A 25,018-nucleotide genomic window follows, 5' to 3' on the forward strand; every position below is an offset into this window, starting at 1 on the left:
GTGTTTGCTTCCCTGTCCCCATCCATTTACTTACTTATCCACACTAGTGACCAGAGCAATCTAGCGAAGGTCACAAACTTAACACTTTTTGTTGTACCAAAGTCTTCACCGATTTTGTGCATCAACAACTTTCTTGGCACCAGCTTGGATATGTTTGCCGGCACCAGGGCCATCGACAAAGACTCCTGTTCCCTGTATGGTTTCAAATTCTGTTATATAAGGTACTATTTACAATACTATCCAAGGCTCCGTGCTAAGTAAAGACTAGACTTATTTTGTAATAGATATCTGGGCAACCTCAGTCTTGATCTTCAAGTATTAAGAACAGCAAGTGTGAAGCCTGCATTCAGATTAAATTAAATTTCAGTATATATACATTTTCCAAAACCATATTAATTTAAGATAATATAATTCCAATAATTTGGTTCTCCAAAAGTATATTAAATGAAAATAATACTCATAAGTTCCCTTACATTCTTGACACCACCGCTGTCATTAACAACAATGACTTCTAGGGGTGAGTCCTTGCGGCCATGCCAGCATCGGAGGAAGTTCCTACCAATGCATCCAAATCCGTTGATTGCCACCTTCAATTTGGCCACTGTTTCTCCCTTGACAGGAGCTGGTCCTGCAGCCTGCTATGAATCAAACAAAACAAAGGTTATAAGTACAAAATCAATATAGCAGAAAAACCACCCAATAGCATAATGTTGATCAAAAGTTAGCGTCCTTGGATTATATTAGCTATTGCCGAGAGTCCACAAAAATATTTTCTGGAAATGGAAATGTAACCCTCTTGTACTGAATCAATGTGTTATAGTCGATATAGTAAGCATGGTAGATGTAACACTTAATAGTTGTGAGGCATCACCACACCATTTCAGTTTGTTAAGTGCTTTTATAAGTTACGGTTTTCAGACATGGCTGTATCGTGCTTGTGGTACTGGTTTATTCAATCAACTGAAGCTTAGAAGCATACTCAGAATTCGAATGAATCATATCTATAGGAGATGTTCTAAAGAAATGTAAAACAGATTGCATATATTGTTGTTGACCCTAAAAACTACTAAGCCTACGTGGCGCGCAAACCGAGTAATTAATAAGCTAATTGCATCTTTCGGTTATGTGCGGGGTGTGCCAACTCGACGGCCGAGCTCGTCCGAGGAGTAAAATTGTTGATGTTGTGTTGAGCGCTTTGCTGACTTCTTGATCTTGCGACTACGGCCGAGGAAGGAACATATCTCGGCCTTCGGGTTCCAGAGCTTGAAGACAAGGCTGCTAGTCTGGCGAAGTTCACGGATCGTCGATGCCGGGTTCGGTCCCGGTGATTATATTCGTAAGAGTATAAACACGCCGAACTGGCTCTAAACTATACGGACACAAGTACTTGATGCGAAAATTAACTTAACACACAAATTAAACCCTCTTGTATCAATTGTAGTAAAGAATGTAAGTAGGGATTGTTCTGGACCGGGGATTAGGAGGGCTTGCTAATAACCTCTAAACTGACTTAAAAACATAAAATTAAGTTTAAAACAACAAACTAGACTCAAAAGATGCAATACAAACTAAAAAGACTCAAAACTAGTTTAAAAGACTCAAAACAGCTTAAAACAATGAATTAGACTCTAAACTGACTCTAGGGATGGTTTTGGACGAAATTAGGTTCTAACTTGACTTAAGACACTTAAAAACACAAATCAAAATAGATTTTGACTAATAAAACACCTTAAAGTAAAGGGGGATTTGATTTTGACGAATTTGAAAACAAAACAAATAGATTGTAAACTAAAACAGATTTTGGACGAATTTGGGTAAACTATGGATGATGGGCTAGCTAGAGGGTTCTTCTCCACACATGACACACTTGCACATAAACCAATTTTCAGTTGTTCTTTCGATAAATGAAGAAACTCAACACCCCAGGTTAATTAAGTCCGCTTAATTAACATTCAAGTTCTCTTTAAGTTATTGAATTGGATGGGAAAACGCATACAACAATTCAAGTATTCTTCAAAAGTCCTTTTCGTGAACAGCACAATAAAGATACAATCAAAGATCATTAAGGATTATGAAAACTATAAGTATTGACGAGGCATTCGTTACTATGATGAGCATGAAACTCCTGCCAAGAATTCATTAAACGCAATCGTTTATAAGCGACCTCCACTACTTGCGAATATAAGTTTGTAACTATTAGGTGAAACTCCCTTATACTCTAGCATCATATTCATGCATGCAAACTAAGTGTGCACTGTTAATAAACATACACGAATAAGTTATCAATCAAGCAGTTAAACAAATTGAATTCACAAGTTATGAAATCACAACTGAAGGTAATCAATTCATATTGCAAGTATGTTCATGGCTTTGAATTCCCCCTAGCTAAGGGGGGTTTAGTTCCTCATACTCACAAAGCAAAGATAAACAAATTTAGACATTGAAAACAAAAGAATGAAAACACCTAAAAACGCTCCAACAATCCAACTTGAATGGCAAGCACGTCCAAGGATCCCCATTCTTCTCTTTGTTGCGGCACAAGGTGTGGTTTGATGGATGCATATGGATATATGGAAGGGAATGGCTGAATGTGTTTAGGTTGGATGGAGGTCATGGCAAAGAAAGGGAAATGAAGGTGCATGGAATTGTGTTTTTGTTATGGGAATGTGTATAATGGTTAAGAAGAAAAGACTCTGCCTTGCGGCAGAATGTGTCTTCCTCCCTTCTCCCTAAATTGTCCCTGTGTATGTGTCTTTGGATGGATCTCCCCCCCTTTGTTATGGTGAAGGGTAGATGTATTTATAGGCTAGGGAGAGGACCACCATCTAATTAAGGTGGTAGTGGTGTATGTTGTGGTAATGAGTGGATGTAATGGTTGTAGTGGATGGATGTTTGGTAATGAGTGGATGTAATGGGTGTAGTGGATGGATGTTTGGTAATGAGTGGATGTAATAGGTGTAGTGATGGATGTTTGTAGTTGTAGGTCAACACACTTGCACACACACATGCTGATTTCTAGCCTTCAAATCTTAAAAAATGTCCATCTTCATGTCTCCATGCTTGCACTATCCAATCTTGGCCCAAAAATGCTCCAAATAGCACTTTGTTGCCAACTTTGTTATTTGAACCTACAAACACACGAAAATAGCTTAAAGTACTAAAATAACTAGAATTAAACTAAGTAAATGCCAAGAAACAAGCTAACTAAGTTGCATAAATATGCTCCTATCAGTACTCAAAAGAGATATATGTCTTGATGGTGAATGTGGTTCAGCAGTCAGAATGCTGAACTCTAAAACTTACTTGTGAATATCCAATCATAAAATAACTAGGCGTTCAATGCACCGAGCCCAGTAATCTGTAACACCTCGCTTCGCTGAGAAGGTTGGTGAGATGACCTCTGCCAATAAGGATTCAAAAATCCTTCTCGACAGAGACTTGGATAGATAATCAGTCGGCCTCGACGTAGTGCTGTTTATCCAAACTGAAGGTGCTCCGCGGTCGTCTAATTCTACGGAAACAGTGTTGTTTATCCAAAATGAAGGCGTTTGCCGGTTGCCTTCACAGTGCTGTTTATCCAAACTGAAGACGTGTTGGCGAAAAAGAAAATAAAAATCTCAAGGTTGTTGAGAGGTTTCGCGGAGAGCGAGAATTTGGGCAGGGCAGTTTGTGTGTTGAGTTGGAGAGGGTTGAATGATGCACACCGTCCTCTATTTATAGCATCAAACTATAGACGAGCCAGAAGCATAGTCAAATTAAGATTACTTAACCTAACCTGACCAGGCCTTGGCCAATCCTAGTGCAACTAGGACTTTGAACCTGCTTTCCTGATGGACTAGATTCATTTCGAGTCCTGGCATGTTTTCAACTCTTCATCACACTAGGTCTCGATTACTCCCTTATCCACATCAATCCGTCCTGCCATGGGACTCGATTGACCCCAACTAGGCGGCCCATGACCCAAAAAACCCACGATAATTCTAGAAAAATCACTAGGCTGAATGCAACTCCAAATTTGGCCTAAATCAATATTTTGGGCCCAAACACTACCCCATCGCTTATGAGGTCGGTGACCTACAATCCTCGGTCGAGCCTCGACCTTAAAGAAGCGAAACCACGCTTCGGCATTTCTAAAAAACATTGGATTGTCTTGAGAATCCCAACCGTGCGCATTTATGAAACATCATCTCACGTCCTCGATTCTTCTAAACATCTTACCATGTGTCGATTTCTCGGTTAACCTATCAGCCTTTAATAATAACCTTTGAAACATGCGACCGTCGAAACGTGTTTTCTCCATCAAATCCGCCGCCACACACAATCGTGTGTCCTCAAACAACGAAATCCTCGGTCCTTTCACCTGGATCCCCTGAATATCCATAATGACCAACAAACTCCCCAATTGGTCATTCCTTTCTTTTTGAAAATCAAACGATTAATCTTCCCCCCAAAACGCCTATAAATACCCATCTCTTTTTCATTCAAACTCTATGCTTCCAAAAATTCCTGAACCCCTCTTGCCTTTGGCCTTCGAATTCCCAGAAAACCCAAAAACTCTTAACCCAGAAACTCTTCAATTCTTCATCAATGGCTTCCTTCATCTTCAAGCTTTCTGACGAATGAAACAAATGCCAGGACTTCATTGATCGCTTCTCATCAGATCTTAGGGCCACTCTTCAAGGACGTCGTGCCATCGTCCATTACCACCCTCCTCAAGGCTCATTGCTTGGCACCCTTGTTGTAAGGATTTGATTGGTCGAAGTGGGATCTGACCAAGCCCCAAGGAGCTTGGCCTTCAACCACTGCAGCCTGGGCAACTTGGGTCGAACGGATGGAAAAATTCTTTGGCCAATAATGGAAGACTCTTGGCATTTATGATGCCATTAAACTCTGGACCGTGGAAATCACCATGGACAAAGAACTTATCATGGCAGCTTTGAGCTTCTGGTGCTCGGCCACTTACACCATGGTTCTTCCTCTCGACCCTATCGGCCCTACCATCCTCGATGTCTCAGCTATCCTTAGGGCCTCTCCTTCTGGCCTTCCAGTTGACGCTGCCCTCTCTGGGTACCCGTCTAATCTCAACCTCAAAGCATTATACGACGAATGGGCTGTCGAGACGCTAAGCAAAGAAAGCCAAGAACCTTCAAGAGAAGAAATTCAAAAGCTACACAAGAATTTCTTCAATTACAACACCCTCATCCTCCATTTTGCTGGCCGAGGGGAAGAAAACCCTCGGAAGGGGGAGCACGAAGCCTTCCTATTTTACTGGTTTGTTGTACCAAGTCGAATAAGTGCTTGGTTGAGAATATGTCGGTGGCCGAAGCCCTAGCAAGTGGTCACACCTTGGCCCTCAGTTCGGCCGTCCTTGCCAACCTCTTGCGCTGCTTGGCCAAGATGACCATCAACAAAATCGTTCCGCACCAGAATGGCCCTTTCTGGGTTTTCCAACTCTGGCTGCAAGTCTATTTTGCTACCCTTTGACCAGAGATCCCCAACTTCCAATCCACTAAAACACTACGCCTTCAATTAGCATCTCGACCGGTGCCTTCTCACCGGGCCGAAGAAGTCTTCAAATACTTCTTTAGCCTAGAAAACCTTTCTGACGATGAATTTCTAATATATTATCATCAAGAGTACCCCTCTTCCATCAAGCTTCCACCATCAGCATGGAGTGAAGCTGAAGATGCTGATCTTCGCTAAAGCTAGGGGTTGTTTGTGTTAACACTCGACTTTCCCTTCGGCTGGGATGCTCGTCGAGCGAGCTGGGAAGTCTACCATCCCTATTTCACTGCTTGGTAACTCGACTACCTCCAAGGTTGTCCGGTGCCTCTGCTCACTTTTCGCTTCCTCCTAAACCGATGACGCCTCTCTCTGTAAGGAGACAGCGCATGAATTTCATGAGAGGTGCCAAAAATTCTGTCTCCAGCCGAACATCCCTGAAAGCTTCAGTACCGACACCTTCGTCGACTGGTGGGAAACATACATTTAGGACTTCTTTCACACACCAATCGACGACCCCCCAAAGAAAGCCCTTGCCCCAAAATCCAAAGAGATGACTCGAGGTATTTGTCTGCGTCTATCGTTTCACTTTGGTTATTTGTTCAAACTCCCTTCTGATTTGATTTTAGCTTTTTTAGGTAGTCATGCAGACGCGGCAGTTGCGGCCGTGGCCAAGAAAAAACTTGCCCCCTCGCTAAAGAAAATCGTGACCGTTTCACCGACCTTGCCGAGCAAATGGTCTCACCCAAAGGCTGAAATGGCTGACGATGCTCCTCGTCCTAAAAAACATGTCAAGAAATTGGCGAAAAAGGGGAGCGGAAGATTCATGTCATTTCCAGCCAAACCACAAGAGCAACCGCTGAGTCTTCTTGTGCTCCTGCCTTTCAAGCCTTAACAGACATGCAACCAAACCCTCATACCGGTTGAGCACCTGAGCTTCGTCTCGTTCAACAAGTCGTGGTTGAACCAACCAATGATCTGGTGGTCAAGGAACCTGCAGCACCAGAGCTGGTCGTTGCTTCTGTTTTGGAGGAACTGGCCACCTTGGCCGAGAAAAATCTCCCCCAGAATCCAAAAACAAAACCAGTGGTCATTCTGGAGGAAGAGGTATGATTATATTGCTGGCAACTTCTTCTACCAATAGATTTTGAATACTAATAACTTTTATTTCAGGACGACGATAGCGACAAAATCCCGCTAACGAGTCGCCTTCAACCAATTAAACCTCCTACCATTAATCCTCCACCTGTGGTTAGGGCGATTGACCAAGTCGATCCTCCTGTAGCTGATCGTGGAAAAAGGCCTCTTGTCGAGCCTGAAGCGACAGTGAAGACACCAATCCATACGTAGGATCAAGACCTTGGCATTCTTCCATAAGAAGTCTGAATCGAGAAAAAAAATTAAAAGTCAGTTGCCCAATTATTCATTTCACCAAAAATTCTATGTGCCGAAGGGTGTTATCTATATTTCCTGGCCACCTTAGTGGCCGTCGAATGTAGATAACCTTCATCGACTGCGTGAATTGAGAAGCAGTCTTAAACACTGGGCTCGGCCATTAAGCTCTCTAGGTTTGAGCAATGAACCAGGGGACATGGTCGAAGTCTCCTCTCAGCAGGTCTAAAACAAATTCTCTCTGCTATATTCTTTACGATTTTCCTTTTGCCTAAAACCTTTTCATGTACAGACTTCATAGGAAGTCGAGCTCGACGCTCTCCTCTTGATTACTTCTATAGTAGCTGAGCCATCTGCTGCATCGGCTGAGCCTTCCGTGGCCGAATCTAATGCCTTCGCCAAGTTGTAGGAACTTCTATCCCTTTTTGCCTCACAAATCCTTCAATGTAAAGGCCTTGACTCTGTATGAGAATGCCTGAACGATCTTGCAGCTGGTGGCTTGCTGAGTACCGAAAATGTTGTCCACCTATCCGATGTCCTGGAGCGGACTTGGAAGTTCTTTACTACTTTTGAAAAGGCTCTCCGAGCCGAAGACTACCTAAAGGCTGCAAAGATTGCTCACGAAGCCAGTCGATCGGAGGTTAAGGCTGTTTATACCATATTTAGGGCCTCGTATTTAGATATCGTACAAATACTCAGGGGACTTAAATGTAATTATGGGATAAAGGAAGGGGCAAATATGTAATAAGTGAGGAGTCCTTATTCTATAAAAGGACCCCTCACCCTCACAATTAGGGAGAGGCTCATTCTCACCCTCAGAGGCCATTTCTGAAGCCTCTCTCACCCTCTCAACGCTTTCACTCTCAGAGCTCTCTCTCTCCCTCACTTCTCAGAGAAATATAATACAATCAGTGTGGACGTAGCCCAAACCTTGGGGTGAACCACGATACATCTTGTGTTATTTACTTTACTTGCAGATTCACGGTCGGATTTACGTTGTTCCAAGACCTCCGGTTTTGTGCATCAACAAAGGCCATTAAAAGAAAATTAATGGCCTCAACCTTTTGTACGCCCTTCTATAACTTCACTTGTACACCCTTTTGCAAAATTAATGAAATGATCTTTTATTCTTGCATCTCCTAAGTGATTGGATAATATTTCTTTAAAAATTTCCCGTTGATTGGCAACTTGTGAATTAAACCAGTCCGATCCTTGAGGTGGTATGCCCCCTTGCCGAGAACTTTGTGAACGACGAACGACCTTTCCCAATTCGGTGACCATTTGCCAAACATAGGGTCTTTAATCCCCACGGGCAACACAATTTTCCAAACCAACTCACCTTCTCTGAATGTTTTTTGTCTGACTTACTGATTATAAGCTCGCTCAGCAATCTTCTTCTGTGCCACTAATAAATTATAAGCGACAAGCCGAATTTCTTCTAAGTCTTCTAACTCTTGTCTCATGGCCTGACTGTATTCGGCATTGAACAAACTACTTTGTTCAATCACTCGCAACGAGTTAATACATAGCTCAACTGGTAACATAACGTCATGTCCATAGGTTAACGCGTATGAAGTCGTTCTTGTGGCTGATCGGAGTGAAGTTCGATAAGCCCATAACGCTTTGTTCAACTTGAAATGCCACATACCAGGCCTTTCTTTTACCATTTTTTCAAGAATACCGATTAAAACCTTATTACTTGCTTCGGCCTGTCTATTCGCTTGCAGATAATACGGCGTAGACTGTTCGAGTCGAATTTTTAGATTTGCAGTATACTCCTTAAACCTGTTAGATGTAAAGATCTTACCATTATCTATTATGATTGTTTCTGGTACGCTGGATCTAGTCATGATGCTTTCTTTTACAAAATTACAGATTTCTTTAGGCGTTATCTCGGCATATGACTTGGCTTAGACCCATTTGGTGAAGTAGTCCGTTGCGACAAGTATCCACACATGCTTAGCTGCCCCAAAAGATGGTGTAATTTTACCGATTACATCCATGGCCCATCCTCTGAACGGCCATGGTTTAGTGACCGAGTGGAGTAATTCTGCTGGAACTCTCTGTATAGGCCTATGAATTTGACACTGCACACATCCCTTTGCGTACTCAATACAATCCTTTAGTATACTAGGCCAGAAATAGCCGTGTCGCCGAAGCAGCCAACATATCTTTCGTCCAGATTGGTGAGCCTCACAAATTCCTTCATGTACTTCTATAATTGCTTGGGCAGCCTCTTGTGGGCTGAGGCATAGTAACAATAACGCATCCTCACCTTTTCGATACAACTCATTCTGGTATAACACATAGTTTGTGGCATGGACCTTTGTCCGTCGGTCGTGTTTATCACTAGGGTTATCGAGATATTGCATAATCACCCTTCTCCAATCGTCTAGTAATGTCTCGACAGTGCAAACCTCTATAGGGTCCTTTCGCTCCAACAACAAAGGTAAAGACATGACTTTTGTATGGATCACGCTATTGCGTTGGAGAACTTGCTGATTGACCAAGGCTGGGTGTGCTCGTCGTGACACAGGTATTTCTCGGCCTAGTTTGCCCCCTAGGAGTTGTGCTCCGGAGGCGATTTGGCAAATAGCTGGCAACCATGTGATGGGCGCCATAGTGCAACTCATGCAACGAAAAGTCCTATTGAGTTGGTTAATCACAAGTTCAGAATCACCAAGGACAATGACACGAATTGCTCACAAGTCGTGGAGGACACCAAGGCCGATGATAATGGCTTCGTATTTGGCTTAATTATTCATACAATCGAAATCAAGCTTGAGAGGAAAGTACCAGCGGTTGTGATTTGGGGATTGAATAACGACCCCAACGCCAGCCGAGACTGAAGTACTAGAGCCATCAAAGTACATCGTCCAGTGATTATCACGTGTTTCCACCATGCTGATTTCAACGTCATTGCCCCCGAAACCGTATGGTGAGGGATGCTGGGCCAAGAAATTGGCCAACGCTTGGCCTTTGGCAGCTTTCTGGGGCACGTATTGCAAACGGAATTCAGACAATGCCATTGTTCACTTTTCGATTCGACCTTTTACTATCGGTCGAGTGAGCATGTAACGAATGACATCGGTTTGGGCGATGACCTGAGTGATCGACAGGAGCTTGTAATGCTTGAGTTTTAATGCAACGAAAAATAAGGCTAGGCAAAGCTTCTTGATGGCGGAATATTAATCTTTGGTGGGTTGAGATTTCGACTAAGATAAAAAATGGCATGTTCTCACCCAACATCATTGTCTTGTGCAAGAAGGTATCCAATAAATTCTTCGGCCACTGAGATGTACAGCTTGAGAGGTCTGCCACATCATGGTAGGACAAGGATGGGTGGAGTTGTGAGGGAGACCTTGATCTGTGTAAACGCCTCTTGGTGTTCTGCACACCATTCAAAGATGTTAGAATCCTTAAGTTTCAAGAGCGTGGAGAAGGCTTTCATTTTTCTTGTCAAATTGGCAATGAATCGACGAAGAAAGTTAATCTTGCTGAGCAACGACTGTAGTTGCTTCTTAGTCATCGGGGGTGGAGCATTGATGATTGCTCGAGCCTTGTTTTCGTCTACCTCAATAGCACGATGATGCACAAGGAATCCTAAAAAATTGTTAGCTGATACGCTGAAAGCACATTTGGCGGGATTCATTTTAAGGTTGTGCTGGCGCATACGTAGGAAGGCCTAACGGAGATCATCCAAATGTGTCTGCCGACGTTCTGATTTGATTACAACATCGTCGATGTAGACTTCGACGATGGTACCAATCAAATCATGGAAAATAGTATTCATGGCTCGTTGGTATGTGGCACCGGCGTTCTTGAGGCCGAATGGCATGATGACCCATTCGTATGTGTCGGGTGCCCCCAAGCAACGAAAAGTGGTTTACAGACATTAGCCTCGATGATGAAAATCTGGTTATAACCAGCATGTCCATCAATAAAGGATAAGATCTCGTGGTTTGATGCTGCATCGATTAACAAATTTGAAATTGGCATTGTATATTCGTCTTTAGGAGTTGCCAAGTTCAAATTTCAAAAATTAATACAGATACGCAAGGCACCACTTTTCTTCAAAACTAGGACTATGTTTGCCAGCCATTCGACGTATCGAGCTGTTCGAATAAACCCAGCTTTTAAAAGTCGAATGAGTTCGTCTTTTATGTCGAGTTGTACTTCTGTTGAGAATCGTCGAGGTGGTTGGCATAATGGTTTACACCCAGGTTTGATGCGTAATTCATGTTCAACTAGTGTTCGATCTAAACCAGGCATCTCATGGTAACTCCAAGCAAAACAATTCTTAAATTCTTTGAGCAAATTACAAAGCTTGGTTTTTACATGTTGGGGTAACAACGAACTAATGAACAAAGGTCGTGGGTTTTCGGCCATGTTGGAAATGTGCCCTAAAACCAATCATATGATGATACTTTACGGACATTTCACATGTTAAACTAATATAGTTTAATTTAAAGGGCAAAGATTATTGTTTGAAGCTATCTCATATAAATGTTATATGCTTAAACGATAAGTCCAAGGAATATGTAATTGGGAGAATGCGATCTAAAGAAGTTAGATTCATGAGACCATTCTCTTTCGTATACATATCCTAAACGTTCCTGATCATAAGATTGCCAATTGGGCATTGACAGTTCGTTAAGATCAGTACGTGCTATGTCTTATTTTAGGGAGAGTGACTGGTCTCGAGTCATTGGTGTGACTAACACCAAGACAAGTACGTAGGGGCTCAATAGAGAATGAGTTCACTGAACGCGATCAACAAAGAGTTCTCATACTCATGTCACATGAGAACTCGTGGTTGGGATAATGCAAAGTAGTCCTTTGACCTGAGGCATCATAGTTGTCTTGTGGTTAGATCCTTGATCTTTGACTATGTCAAAGTCACTCCATCCGAGGGTGTCCACGACATAGTTGGGGTTAAGCCACTTAGCCATGGAGGCAAGTGAATGCGCAACAAGGGATCTTTAACCTTCAAACTGTTTGAGGGAGAATACTCTATGATATGATTAAGAATCTTTGGCCAAAGTATGAATGAACTATCAAACCAAACAATGTGGTCAAGAGTATTGTATTAGAGAAAGACGGTATTGCATTGTAATCCTAAACTGAATAGGTTCTCCACCTCTTATGATTAGCTTGGGTAACCATGACATACTGCTAGGTGTCACTCATGGTTTGTGGAAGCCCTAAACGTGTATAATCACTAAAGGGAGAATTGAAAGTAAGTTTCAATTCACAATCGATTTGAAAGAGTTCTAATCGCCTACTGCCTTGCTAAAAGGAACCTAATGGATCGCACACCGTGTAAGGTAATGCTTGAAGGATTTGATGGAGATGAGTAAGGACAATTAAATGGTTTAATTGCTTATGGCAAGAATTAATTAATATGTTAATTAGTCAAACGAATAAGTTCATTTTTAAACCTTAAGTTAGTTTTGGGCCTTAAAGCCCAAATTGGGCTACGAATCGTCAAACTCATTAGCTTAAGTTGGATGACAATTTAACAAACAAAATTCAAGAAGCCCAAAATAACCCAAAGGCTTGGGAAAACCGACCATAGAGAGAGGAAGGGCCATTTGGTCCAAAATGCATACAAAAGTTGAAAGCATAGAAGGGGTATCTTTGCTCCATCCTCATTAGGGTTTTCTAAGGATGAAAAGTGAGAAAAACTCTCTTTCTTTTCTCTCTAGAATAGCCGGCCACCATGGGAGAGTTTACTAGCGTCTAACTCTTCCATGGCCACTCATCTTCTTCCTCAACCATCCTTGGTGTCGGAACTTAGAGGTCTCCAACTTTGGGGACTTTTGGAGAAACCAATTCTTCCATCCATATCCAAGAAGGCATGGAGCCAAGAAGCAAAGTTCCTCCATCCACATCCATGGAGCCAAGGAGTAAGGTGACAAAGGAAAGAAGGCCCTCACATGGGTGATTAACCTTTGCTAAGAAAAGAGGTGCTTCAAAGGTATAAAATTTCTCAACTCACTTTGTTCTTGAGTTGAGTCTTGGTTCACATAACTACTAGGCTCTGAATTTCATGGGTAATGTTTTGTTTTTGAGTGCATACAAGCATGATTCTGCCTTAAAATGTTAATTGCATGCCATAGATGTTGCTCAAATGAACATGTTTTTCACAAAATTTCCTTAAAGCCATTCCAACATTTATTTCCTCTAAAGGATATTTGACTTGAGGTTGACTATCCTCGAGCTCGGCTGGTGCAGCCTGAGCCTTGTTTAATGAAAGTACTGGGTCGTTGTCTCATTCGAACAAAAATTCGACTAAGTTTAAGCCTGAATTTGGTTGTTTGGAAATAGAATACCAATGGGCCAGCAGTCGTTCCATGGTAGACGAAACCGTGGCCCGACGTTTGTCCTGGCTATTATCAGACATCAACGTCTGCAACCAAATCGGCCAACCCAAGTTTCGCCAAATCCTGATGGATAGTCTCGGTGCCTACCTCAAATGCTTTTTGTACCGAAATTTAAGTCGGCTGTCATTCCTCGTTCAAACCTTCTAGGGTAATATAGCCGACGTAATCATCATAATATCGTGCTTGAATCATATTGGCTTCAAACGGCTGACTATCGGCTGGATGAACCATAACTGATTCACCGTCCCAAAAGATGAGAACCTGATATAATGAAAAGGGAATGCAATTTGTTTAATGGATCCAATCCTGACCGAGCAAGGCATTATACTCGGTCTTGGAGTTGACGATAAAGAATGCAGTCATGTGATTGCGACCTACAACGCTTACCTCCAAAGGGAGCACATATGGGACTTGTCACCGATGAAACTGCTCATGGTTATTCCTGATGGAATGAGTCGTTAGATCGTCGTAGTGCCTTCATAATGGATACGAGCATGATATTGACCATCGCCCCACAATCGACAAAAATTTTGAAGATTGGATAACCTTCAATATGAGTTGTGACATACAATGGCTTCAAATGTTGACGATTAACGGAAGACGATCGGGGAAACAGTACGACCAAAGATACTTTAAGTTTGTCATCTTTACTCGCTTACCCATCTTCTTCGGTGGTGATGAAATCGACTTGTGTTGCTTCATCAGCAACTACATCCCCATCCAAGAAATTCGGTTGGTGTGTGGTTGGTTGAAATTCAGCAGGTAGAACATGGACCATGCTGATTTCTATATTTTTTAAGACTGAAGGGACCATCGGGTCTTGGTCATCTTCCTTCAGGTTATCGAGTGCAGTATCATGCTTTGGTGCATCCTCGACCTGATCATTTTTTACATCATCGGATACTTGCTCTTGTGGTATGTAAACTGAACCTGTTTCATTCTGGTTGTCGTCCTCGAGCTTATTTATTGTTGAGGTTTGATTTTGTCCCAACAGTGCTTTACGGGCTCGTTCTTCATAGGCGATTCAGGCGTCCCTCATGTCTAGGTAGGAATCCAAATACGCCACACGATCCTTCTCATCGGTCTTAAGGCCGAAGAGAGATACGGTTGAGAAGACTCTGAAACGATGTCGTAAATACTAAATGTCTTCAAGAGAAAAAGGGAGCTCGGCGGTGTCTATCTCTGTGTATGGATCGACATCGAAGCTGAGGACTTGAGCTTCACGTATATGCTGGAACCTGGCCTGCATTGCTGGATCAGTGGTTTTTTGGATAATCTGTTCAGCATCAGGGCAAGTTAGTGTCAGGTTGAGAACTTCTTGACACGCCTTGGATAACCATACAAGTCATTAGCATAATGTTTCTTGTGAAATTCTCGGAGATCACGGACAAGGGAAAGAGTGGAAAACAATCTTCCAAGGATTCACCGAGGAATGGAGGGTGTAGATTCCGTCAAACTTTTATTAACGGCTCTTGTGAAGGTAATGGGGGAAGTTTGCTTTTGGCTTCTTTTCTGAAATGCTCGAAACGAGCTTTCATCTCCTCAGGCTGAAGGAGGAGTTTGATACGCTTCTCGGACTCTTCAATGGTGGTTTTAAAGTCGCAATCAATGACCCTTTTCCCTTGAAGTAATTCGACCATGACTGTCAGGGTTTGTCGGTCATCTTCACTTTCTATTGCTTCTTTCGGCTGCCATTTGGTAGCTGAAGTAGCCTGTGGTGACTATCTTCGAGCCATGCAGTCTATCCGTTGGCGTTGATGTTTTTGAGATTTGGATAATGCAGTATACATGCTAGTGGGAGAATTGTAACTATACCAACGTTGGTTGCGTGGCTCAGGTGGCTTGAAGGTTTTTTGATTTGCCGATGAACTTGAGTTGCTGGAGTTACGCAAGTAATAATCTTCATTATAAAAGGGCGCATTGAAATCAAGACGCCGTCTAGCTGAGGTGGGGCCGTCCATTTGTGTTTGAGGGCTGAGCCTATCGAACACTTTCTAGCACTGGCCTCTGCCGAGTTCCTTTGGAGGTGTTGCCGTGGCCTTGGATGGTTGCCATGGTGTTGGAGCTTGAGGTGATCTCTCCTTTGGTTCGGTTAGGATGACGTGTGCTTTACAACTGCTGCACAAAACCATCGGTCCATTAGTTTTTTTTGCATTGAAGTCTGACATAGATTTGACTATGGTCGGTCTTGAAAACTCTGTTGGTGGTTCGTTGGAAAATAGAACAATCTTGAGTCGTGGTCGAGAGTTCTGCTTTGGGACATGTTGTGTTGGAAAGAACTCAGCCTTCCATTTCCCTTTGCTTTTGGGTAGCAAATGAGCATCCAGCATGCTAATTATTGCCGAGGGGAAATGATCAATGTCGACAGTTATCTGTTTTTCAGGAAATTTTAGCTTGCCTTTATCAATCCAGCTTTGAATAGAATCACGGAACACGACGCAGTTGTTTGTGGTATGCTTATTCGAGTTATGGTAGTTGCAATACGTTTTTCCTTTCAATTCTTCGGCCTTAGGAATGTTGTGTCCTGGCCGAAGTTTGATGATCTTTGCCAGCAATAACTGGTCGAACAGCCTTGGTGATATCAAAAGTGAAAACTTTTGATGTTTTAACTTTCTTCAGAGGCCAAGCGGATTTTGGCATCCTTGGAATTAATTTGAGCCAATGCCTTGCAAACATATGGTTTATCTATTACTATCTTGGCCATGTCCACATTGACGTATTGGGAATCCTTGCATTTGGTCGATGCGTAACTAATCGTGGGATTTTTGTAAATCGTTCCCCGGGATGGGGACTTCGAGATCTTTTCCTCTCGAAGCAAATAATCATATTGCTCGACGTGCTGGGCTAGTTCGTACATATCTCGGAAGTTTGCCTCCAAGAATTTCTATTTATATTCCACATCCAAGCCATTCATAGTGATTCTGATGAATTCAACTTCAGGGAGAGGTACATGGCACCAATTTCTGGCCGATTTGAACCTCGTTAAGTATTCCATTGGCGATTCGTCAGACGCTTGAGCCATCCTAGCCAGTGATGAGATTGACATTTCCATCCCCGACCGATAGAATTGTTCATGGAACTTTTCGACCAGTTCCTCCCAACTTTAGATGGAATTAGGCGGGAGGTTGATATACCAAGCAAATGATGAACCTGTTAGTGAGAAGTTGAATAGTCGTAGTTTATGGAAGTCGTTATTAACATCTCCGCATTGCGCAGAGAACCGAGCCACATGTTCTAACGAAGATAGGGACGACTCGCCAGCAAAAAGGCTAAAGTCTGGGATTTTAAGGCCTTTAGGATATTCAAACTTTTCCACATAAGCTGGATATGGATGGATGAATTTTGGGAACTTCAGCCCCTTTTTCAAGGTCGAATCGATCATCCTTTGGACCTCAATCATATCGACGAATGTTGTTTCTTCTCTCTGGTCAGATCTGTTTGATCTACTGCTTGATCTTCCTCTTTTTTTCCAAATCAATCATTTTGTGCCGAGCATATGACTTTTCGACCTGTAGCGTTGATACCGGATTACCCTTAGGTGGAAGTTGTCGGGAACGATCGGTGGGTCCGCCGTTGTAAACTTTACTAACCAACAGTTCGAGGATTTTGTTGTGTGTCTCACCATTACTGTGTATTTCTTCAAGTATGCTTCTTACTTCTTGACTGAAAACCTAAGATTACTCTTCGAGTCTTCTTTGAAGAAAAGATCTAGTCGGTGGATCAGAACCTTCACCACCATCCTCATCGCAATCTTCTATTAAAACGCCTATGTTTTTGTTAGGGGTTTCTACATTGTGAGGTTGGCCGTTGAGGGCAATTTCCTTTTCCCAGAGTGTCGCACTTGTGGCCTCAGGCGTTGTGGCAATAGGAGGATTTTGAGCCTGTCACAAGTCCTCTTGTCCTGGATTCTGAAATGGAAGGTTGGTTGTGGACTTTACCATGATTGTTTTCTTTTTAACTGATCATGTTTCGACGGGTATGAACTTTGTAGTTTTAGCACTTGGTTCTACTGGGCGTGCCAAAATGTTGACCCTAAAAACTACCAAGCCTACGTGGCGCGCAGGTCGAGAAATTAATAAGCTAACTATGTCATTTGGTTATGTGCGGGGTGTGCCAACTCAACGACCGAGCTCGGCCGGGGAGTAAAATTTGTTGATGTTGCGTTGAGCGCTCAGCTGACTTCTTAATCTCACGACTGCGGCCGAGGAAGGAACACGTCTCGGCCTTCTGGTTCTAGAGCCTGAAGACAAGGCTGCTAGTCTGGCGAAGTTCACGGATCGTCAGCGTTGGGTTCGATCACGGTGATTATATTCATAAGAGTATAAGCATGTTGAATTGGCTCCAAACTATACGGACACAAGTACTCAATAGAGATATATGTCTTGATGGTGAATGTGGTTCGGCCGTCAGAATGCCGAACTCTAAAACTTACTTGTGAAAATCCAATCATAAATGTGGTTCGGCCGTCAGAATGTCGAACTATAAAACTTACTTGTGAATATCCAATCATAAAACAACTCGGCATTCAATACGCCGAGCCCAGTAATCTGTAACACCTCGCTTCGCCGAGAAGGCTGGTGAGATGACCTCTGCCAATAGGGATTCAAAAATCCTTCTCGACTGAGACTTGGATAGATAATCAGTCGGCCTCGATTCAGTGCTGTTTATCCAAACTGAAGGTGCTCCATGGTCGGCTGATTCTACAGTAACAGTGCTGCTTATCCAAACTAAAGGTGTTCACCAATTGCCTTAACAGTGCTGTTTATCCAAACTGAAGATGTGTTGGTGAAAAAGAAAACGAAAATCTCAAGGTTGTTAAGAGGTTTCGAGTAGAGTGAGAATTTGCGCATGGCAGTTTGTGTGTTGAGTTGGAAACGGTTGAATGATGCACACCCTCATCTATTTATAGCAACAAACTACAGACGAGCCAGAAGCATAGTCAAATTAGGATTCCTTAACCTAACCTGACCAGGCCTTGGCCAATCCTAGTGCAAATAGGACTTTGAACCTGCTTTCCTGATGGACTAGATTCATTCAGAGTCCTGGCTTGTTTTCAACTCCTCATCACACTAGGTCTCGATTACTCCCCTATCCACACAATCCGTCTTGCCATGGGACTTGACCAACCCCGACTAGGCGACCCATGACCCAAAAAACCCACGATAATTCTAGAAAAATCACTAGGCCGAATGCAACTCCAAATTCGGCCCAAATCAATATTTGGGCCCAAACAATTGCCTAATGAAATGAATGAAAATGGGAAGATATAACCTTGGGAGTAAGCTGGGCAGCCACAGCATCAAAGAAGGATTGTTCTCTGCCATTGCTTGCATAGGTCACACATGAACTCGATCGTAGTCCCGAAAACTCACCAACTTCAAGCCTCTGCACAGCTAAAAAAGAGTAAGCAAATTATATCAAACTAGCAAAGCCAATAAATAACACGCTCGATGAACTCTGTTCAAGAGAAAGAGAGAGACCTTGGAGAAGCATTGGGTGGGAAATGAGTGGGAGGGCTTGGAGGGAAGCCTGGTATAAGCCGGGACTCTTGAAGAGGCGAGAGCTGCATGTGAAGCCATGGCTGCAAGCAACTAGAGCTAAGGGACTGACTTGCTAACATATACAAATACATATACATAAACATATATACGTATACATAAACATATATACGTATACATAAACATATATATGTATATATACATATATACATATATATATATATATATGTATATATTTATATACAGTTGATATGCTTGCCATTGGCATTGTGGACGTTACATTATTTTAAATTATGGTTGCAATTGGATTAAAGGAATTTGTGGTTATTGAAGGATGATTTTGTGAAAACATGTTCATTTGAATAACATCTATAGCATGCATTTAACAATTAAAAGGCGGAATCATGCTTGCATGCATTCAAAAACAAAACATTAACCATGAAATTCAAAGCCTAGTAGATTGGTGAACCAAGACTCAACTCAAATCAAAGTGAGTTGAGAAATATATACCTTTGTAGATTCCTCTTTGCATAAGCAAAGGCTAATCACCCAAAGAGAGGGCCTTCATTCCTTGCTTCTTAGATCTATGGATTTGGATGGATGAAATGGTTCTCCAAGTTCTCAAAATAGAGAACCTCTAAGTCTCCACACCAAGGTAAGATTGATGAAGAAATGAGTGACCTTGGAGTAGTGGGATTGCTAGATACACCCTCCAAGGGGGCCGGCCTCTTTAGAGAGAAAAGGAGAGCTTTGTGTTCTCTCCAATTTCCTAAAAGAAACCCTTAATGAATTTTGGCTATAAAGTCATATTTATACCTTAATTCATTAGAGTGGAATACTTGTAAATAAGTCCAAAACCCACTCCATCTCTAAATGGCCGGCCTTAAGGGTTTCATTGGGCTTTTAAGGCCTTTGTGAATTATTAGTCATTAAGTTGTCATACAACTTAAGTCAATGTGCTTGACGTTCGAAGCCCATTGGGCCTTGAGGCCCATAACTAAACCCGTGGTCTTTAATGAACTTATTCGTTTGATTAATTAACATATTAATTAATCCTTGCCATAAATAATTAAACCATTTAATTATTCTTACTCATCTCCATTGTTTCTTCAATCTCCACCTTACACGGTGTACGATCCATTAGGTTCCTTTTAGCGAGGCAGTGGGCGATTAGAACTCTTTCAAATCGATTGTGAATTGAAACTTACTTTCAATTCTCCCTTTAGTGATTACACACGTTTAGGGCTTCCACAAACCAAGAGTGACACCTAGCAACATATCATGGTTACCCAAGCTAATCAGAAGAGGTAGAGAACCTATTCAGTTTAGGATTACAAATGCAATACGGTCTTTCTCTAATACAATACTCTTGACCACATTGTTTGGTTTGATAGTTTATTCATGTCTACTATCCAATGTAATTCGTGTGCTCATATGATTACCTTGAATGTGATTTGGAACGACTTTCCTAAATCTCATTCATACTCTGGCCAGAGATTCTAAATCATATCATAGAGTATTCTCCCCCAAACGGTTTGAAGGTTAGAGATCCCTTGTTGCGCATTCACTTGCCTCCCTTGTTGCGCATTCACTTGCCTCCATAGCTAAGTGGCTTAACCCCAACTATGCCGTGGACACCCTCCTGATGGAGTGACTTTGACATAATCAAAGTTCAAGGACTTAACCACAAGACAACTATGATGCCTCAGATCAAAGGACTACTTTGCATTATCCCAACCATGAGTTCTCATGTGACATGAATATGAGAATTCTTCGTTGATCGTGTTCAGTGAACTCATTCTCTATTGAGCACCTACATACTTGTCTTGATGTCACACACACCAATGACTCGAGACTAGTCACTCTCCCTGAGAGAAGACACAGCACGTACTGATCTTAACGGACTGTCAATGCCCAATTGGCAATCCTACGATCAGGAACGTTTAGGATGTGTCTACGAAAGAATGGTCTCATGAATCTAACTTCTTTAGATTGCATTCTCCCAATCACATATTCCTTGGACTTATCGTTTAAGCATATAACATTTATATGAGATGGCTCAAACAATAATGTTTGCCCTTGATATTAAACTAGATTAGTTTAACATGTGAAATGTCCGTAAAGTATCATCATATGATTGGTTTTAGGGCACATTTCCAACAGTTATAGCATGGTGCATGAAGATATAGGAGATAAGATCATGTCTAATGTCTATGGGCGGATTATTTCCACCCCTCCCTTCCTAGAATGCCCTTTCGTCACGAGACAAATACAGAAATCCGACCCAAAAACAAACAAAAATACAAGAAAAATTATTTCCAGGAAAAGAAAAGAAAGAAAAAGGCATGTAATAACCAAGTTGATTAGAAGTTAGAATAGTATGCTCTCCTTTGCACCTGAGTTTAAATCCTCCTCTCCGTAGTTTAAACAATCTCGCTTATATCAAAAAAGGCATGTAATAGCCACAACTCTAAGGAGTGAAGATCTCAACCACAAAGCATGGATATGGTATTATTTTGTTCTTTTTGTTTTTGTGTAAAGTATATGGTCTTTACGGTGCAAATTACTAGAGACAAAAAATACAGCAGAAAAGGAGAAAAATCCTATATTTGGCGTCGTCCAAATATTAGCAATTTTGGAATCACAGGGGGTACAAACTGCAATTACTTAACCAGAACTTTGAGATTCCACAGAAAAGAAATACTACATTGATTATTGATATCGAAACACTAAAATTCAAGAAATTTAGAGTCACTCATACGACAGCCTCAAATTCTGAGTTCACAGATACTTCATCTGGGTCGTCCTCTGAGCGGAGCTGACCAGAAACATCATCAATCGCAGAGTTCAGCTGCGCTATCTTCTCAGCCAGTATTTTTCGTGTTTTCTGCGGTGCAAAAACAGATGAATAATGTGAATTTGCAAATAAAGAAAGAAAAGAGACTGAAGATTACGGGATTAGAATCACAATGGTCTCTCTCCCTATAGTCAACATATAACCAAACATTTTGGTGCAAAAACAGATGAATAATGTGAATTTGCAAATAAGGAAAGAAAAGAGACAGAAGATTACGGAATTAGAATCACAATGGTCTCTCTTCCTATAGTCAACATATAACCGAACATTTTGGCAAGTAATGGTTATTGAAGATAATTGATAAAATTTGAAACAAATGACCAAAACCACAACAACAAAATAGCATTTCAGCATCTCCAAAGAATGCGTAAATATAGGGAAAAACAAAGAAAATTAACAAACAGAAAGCAGCAAAGGCCATTTCAAATAATCCTCGTAATTGATTATGTAAAGATCGGGATAACCGTTCAAGGGAAACTTCTCACCTCCAAAGCTTTGTCTTCATCATATATGAACTTGGGCAATTTTCTCATCAGATCCTTTCGGTCAGCTCCAGCCAGTGCTTTACTGATCTGTTGATTAAAAAGGAAAATGCTCAGTGGGAAAAATGGTTTCATTAGCTTAATGCAAGGGTACACCAAGTAAAGAAAACTCTATAGCCTACAAACTGCAAGATTTATATATCACAAAGCACAATCCACAACAGTTGTGCGGTACAGAGTATACACTTAACACTTTGTTAAAGTGGATAACTCATTACTAACAAAATATAAACATTAAGAAAATTAAAATAATTGACTGATGAACAAGATGGACAGAAAGTAGCACGGAACAAAATAACGATCATATGAGAATTTGCGGGGAGGAAAAAAGGTAATTATAATCAAATAAGAACAGCAACCTGAGGTGCATAGACAGCGCCCAATGTGCCAACTATAAGTCCTCCCAAAACAAAGCCACTAACAAAGATACCCGAACTGTTTGACCTACCACCATCACTGTAATTGCACAAGTAGAGATTGACATTACAATATTACTGAAAGAACATGTGGTGAAACTCAAAATGACATATAATGGCCAAAAATACAAAATTGAATTTCGAAAGACCATATCTGATATCAATGATATTGTAAGATTGTGAAAACACCACCAACTGACAGCTGGGAAAATGAAATTATTACTATTCATTACTGAACACAACACTGGATTGTGAGAAAGAGAAATTAAACAGGGCATTGTGTAGGAGAGGAGACACAATGTGACATATAATAAACTCTCATCACTTCAAAGGTCTGTCACCATTATCTCCTTTATTTCAAAATGGAGAGATTGTAATTCTCTCTCATTTCTCATTCTTTCATAATAGGAGAAGACAAGACACATGGAAAAATATTTTCCAACAATCCTTTAACCAATTTGTGAAACAGGAATGTGTAGCTCGTGCCGTGAGGTGTTGGTTTAAGTCCCGCAACGAGTAATTAGGCAAATATATCTTACAGGAAACCAAATTTTGGTCTCATTTATATCTTTTGCTGATTTAATAGTTTGAGTTATGATAACTAACATGTCCAGAAATCTGATCAATTATAATCATCATATACATATTGTCGGGGAAGACACAAATCCAACACTATAGAACTCCACTGAGAAAGTCACGCTTAAGGAAAATCAGCAGCAACCATGGATTTTGCATTAAACTAGCAGCATGTGCCCTGAAAAACAGTCGTGATCACAACGCAAGACCAAATGGAATACCTATATGCAGCCTGAACTGAGATAGACCTCTTGGAGTTGGGAGGTTGAATTTTCCCAATACGTTTTGAAGTGAGTGAAAAGTTTGTCGGGGCCACACTCCCAAGATACTGTTGTGGTGGTTTTAGAGAAGATCCTGGTGAAGAATTTCAGAGGAACAGAAAACGAACCATTATTCCAAATCGGGCTCAAAAACAGACATAGTGCACAAATCAATTACTTTCTGACACGGAAAATGTCACAATAATGTTAAACGAGTTCTAACACTCATGACTTAGACAATGGAAACCAATATATATGTAAAACCCTTAGATCAGCTGGGGATATTTTGAATAAACTAGAACCATTTGCATTCCAGTAAGCTACATCAGTTTACTCCCAGATTACAGAATATCGCATCGAAAAATCTAAGCCTAGCATCATAAGGTATAAGATCATGGGTCTCATAAATCGAGAAATATTTTGTACAAAAAAAAAAAAAGAGAAAAGAATCCAACAAAGCAATGAATCGAGTTTTAGTTTAATTAGATGATGGGGAGGAATTTACCTGTAAGAGCCAGCGAATTGGAAACAGCAGCCATGCTTAATGCTTTGAGGTCTGGATTTCGCACGCCACACCAACAAAGAGAGTTTCCAATGTTAAGACTGTCGGGAGAAGAAGGAATTAATCGGTTCGATATTAACAATGCAATGCTGCTTCTTTGATATCTCAAATGCTGACAAAGAAATTAATTATTAATTACTATGTTTTTTTGGGGAGCCTTTTAAGAGACCCAAATATATGGAATAGGATCCACTACGGATCTTATTTGTGGGGATTCGAGGGATTCGAGGGATTAATCAATCGTATCCGTTCATCGTACATCGTGCGGTTAGAAATCATTTTAAATTGAATATAAATAGTACCTAACAAAAACTGATCGCACGATGTACGATGAGCGGACACGATTGATTGATCTCCTGGATCCCCACAAAGAGTATTCGGAGAGGATCCTTGTCCCAAATATATACCATATTTCGCACAATTCCACAAATTTTAAAACATTTCAAGGAGGGACAAAAAATCCAATAACAGAAACCCAAGCCCAATCCAAAAAACCATAAAAACGAACCGTTAAGAAACAGACATGTTAAACACTACATGACAAAAAACCATAAAAACAAACCGGTTTTCCTTATTCAATATCGCAAAGTGATGGTTTCATCTTCCCCAAACCTATCATTTCAAACACTATCACGCAAAAGATACTTTCGGAGAAAAAAACCCTAAAATCTTCATAGATTCCAACACTTTTAAGCTGGATTTTCAGTAAGCGATACACACGTTTAGCCAGACTTCTAGAAGATCAATGTTTTAAAGGTTTTTCTACTACTCAAAATCATTCTTTTTGCATGATTATATTTTGAACTCTGTAAAAAACGAATGCATTATCAAAGTTTTGGATGCATTATCAAGCGTTTTTGCACTTGTTTTTGCAAAAGACACTTTCGGAAAACTGTAAAAAACGCATGCATTATCAAGTGTTTTTTGCACTTGATTTTAAAAAAAAAATTCAGTGTTCCAGTTCGAGAAAAAACAATTTCAGTGTTTTAGATGATTTAGTTTCGCTTTTCTAGTCTATATTTATACT

At 41.1% G+C, this 25,018-nt stretch overlaps 1 protein-coding gene and 1 pseudogene across 1 annotated transcript; both read right to left on the reverse strand.

The window, feature by feature from the left end:
* The window catches only part of LOC126609375 (glyceraldehyde-3-phosphate dehydrogenase B, chloroplastic-like), a 50,136-nt pseudogene extending 31,225 nt beyond the window's left edge, over positions 1-18,911 (reverse strand).
* Positions 18,912-21,358: 2,447 nt separating this feature from the next.
* Positions 21,359-24,106, reverse strand: LOC126608958 (uncharacterized). Its single transcript, XM_050276972.1, has 5 exons — positions 23,935-24,106; positions 23,391-23,523; positions 22,537-22,633; positions 22,121-22,207; positions 21,359-21,665 (listed from the first exon to the last, which is right to left on the reverse strand). The coding sequence occupies exons 1-5, from the start codon at positions 23,966-23,968 to the stop codon at positions 21,534-21,536; spliced, it is 483 nt and encodes a 160-aa protein (XP_050132929.1). The 5' UTR covers positions 23,969-24,106; the 3' UTR covers positions 21,359-21,533.
* Positions 24,107-25,018: the final 912 nt, after the last annotated feature.

Source organism: Malus sylvestris, chromosome 16 (genome assembly GCF_916048215.2).
Source record: "Malus sylvestris chromosome 16, drMalSylv7.2, whole genome shotgun sequence".
Taxonomy (NCBI): Eukaryota; Viridiplantae; Streptophyta; class Magnoliopsida; order Rosales; family Rosaceae; genus Malus; species Malus sylvestris.

Bases quoted from the DNA above. Each gene is read 5' to 3' on its own strand.
- LOC126608958 (XM_050276972.1), bottom strand. From the start codon at position 23,968: ATGGCTGCTGTTTCCAATTCGCTGGCTCTTACAG. The intron at 23,524-23,934 runs GTAAATTCCTCC...ATTCTTCACCAG, and splicing joins CAATTCGCTGGCTCTTACAG to GATCTTCTCTAAAACCACCA. The intron at 22,634-23,390 runs GTATTCCATTTG...GTGCAATTACAG, and splicing joins TCAGTTCAGGCTGCATATAG to TGATGGTGGTAGGTCAAACA.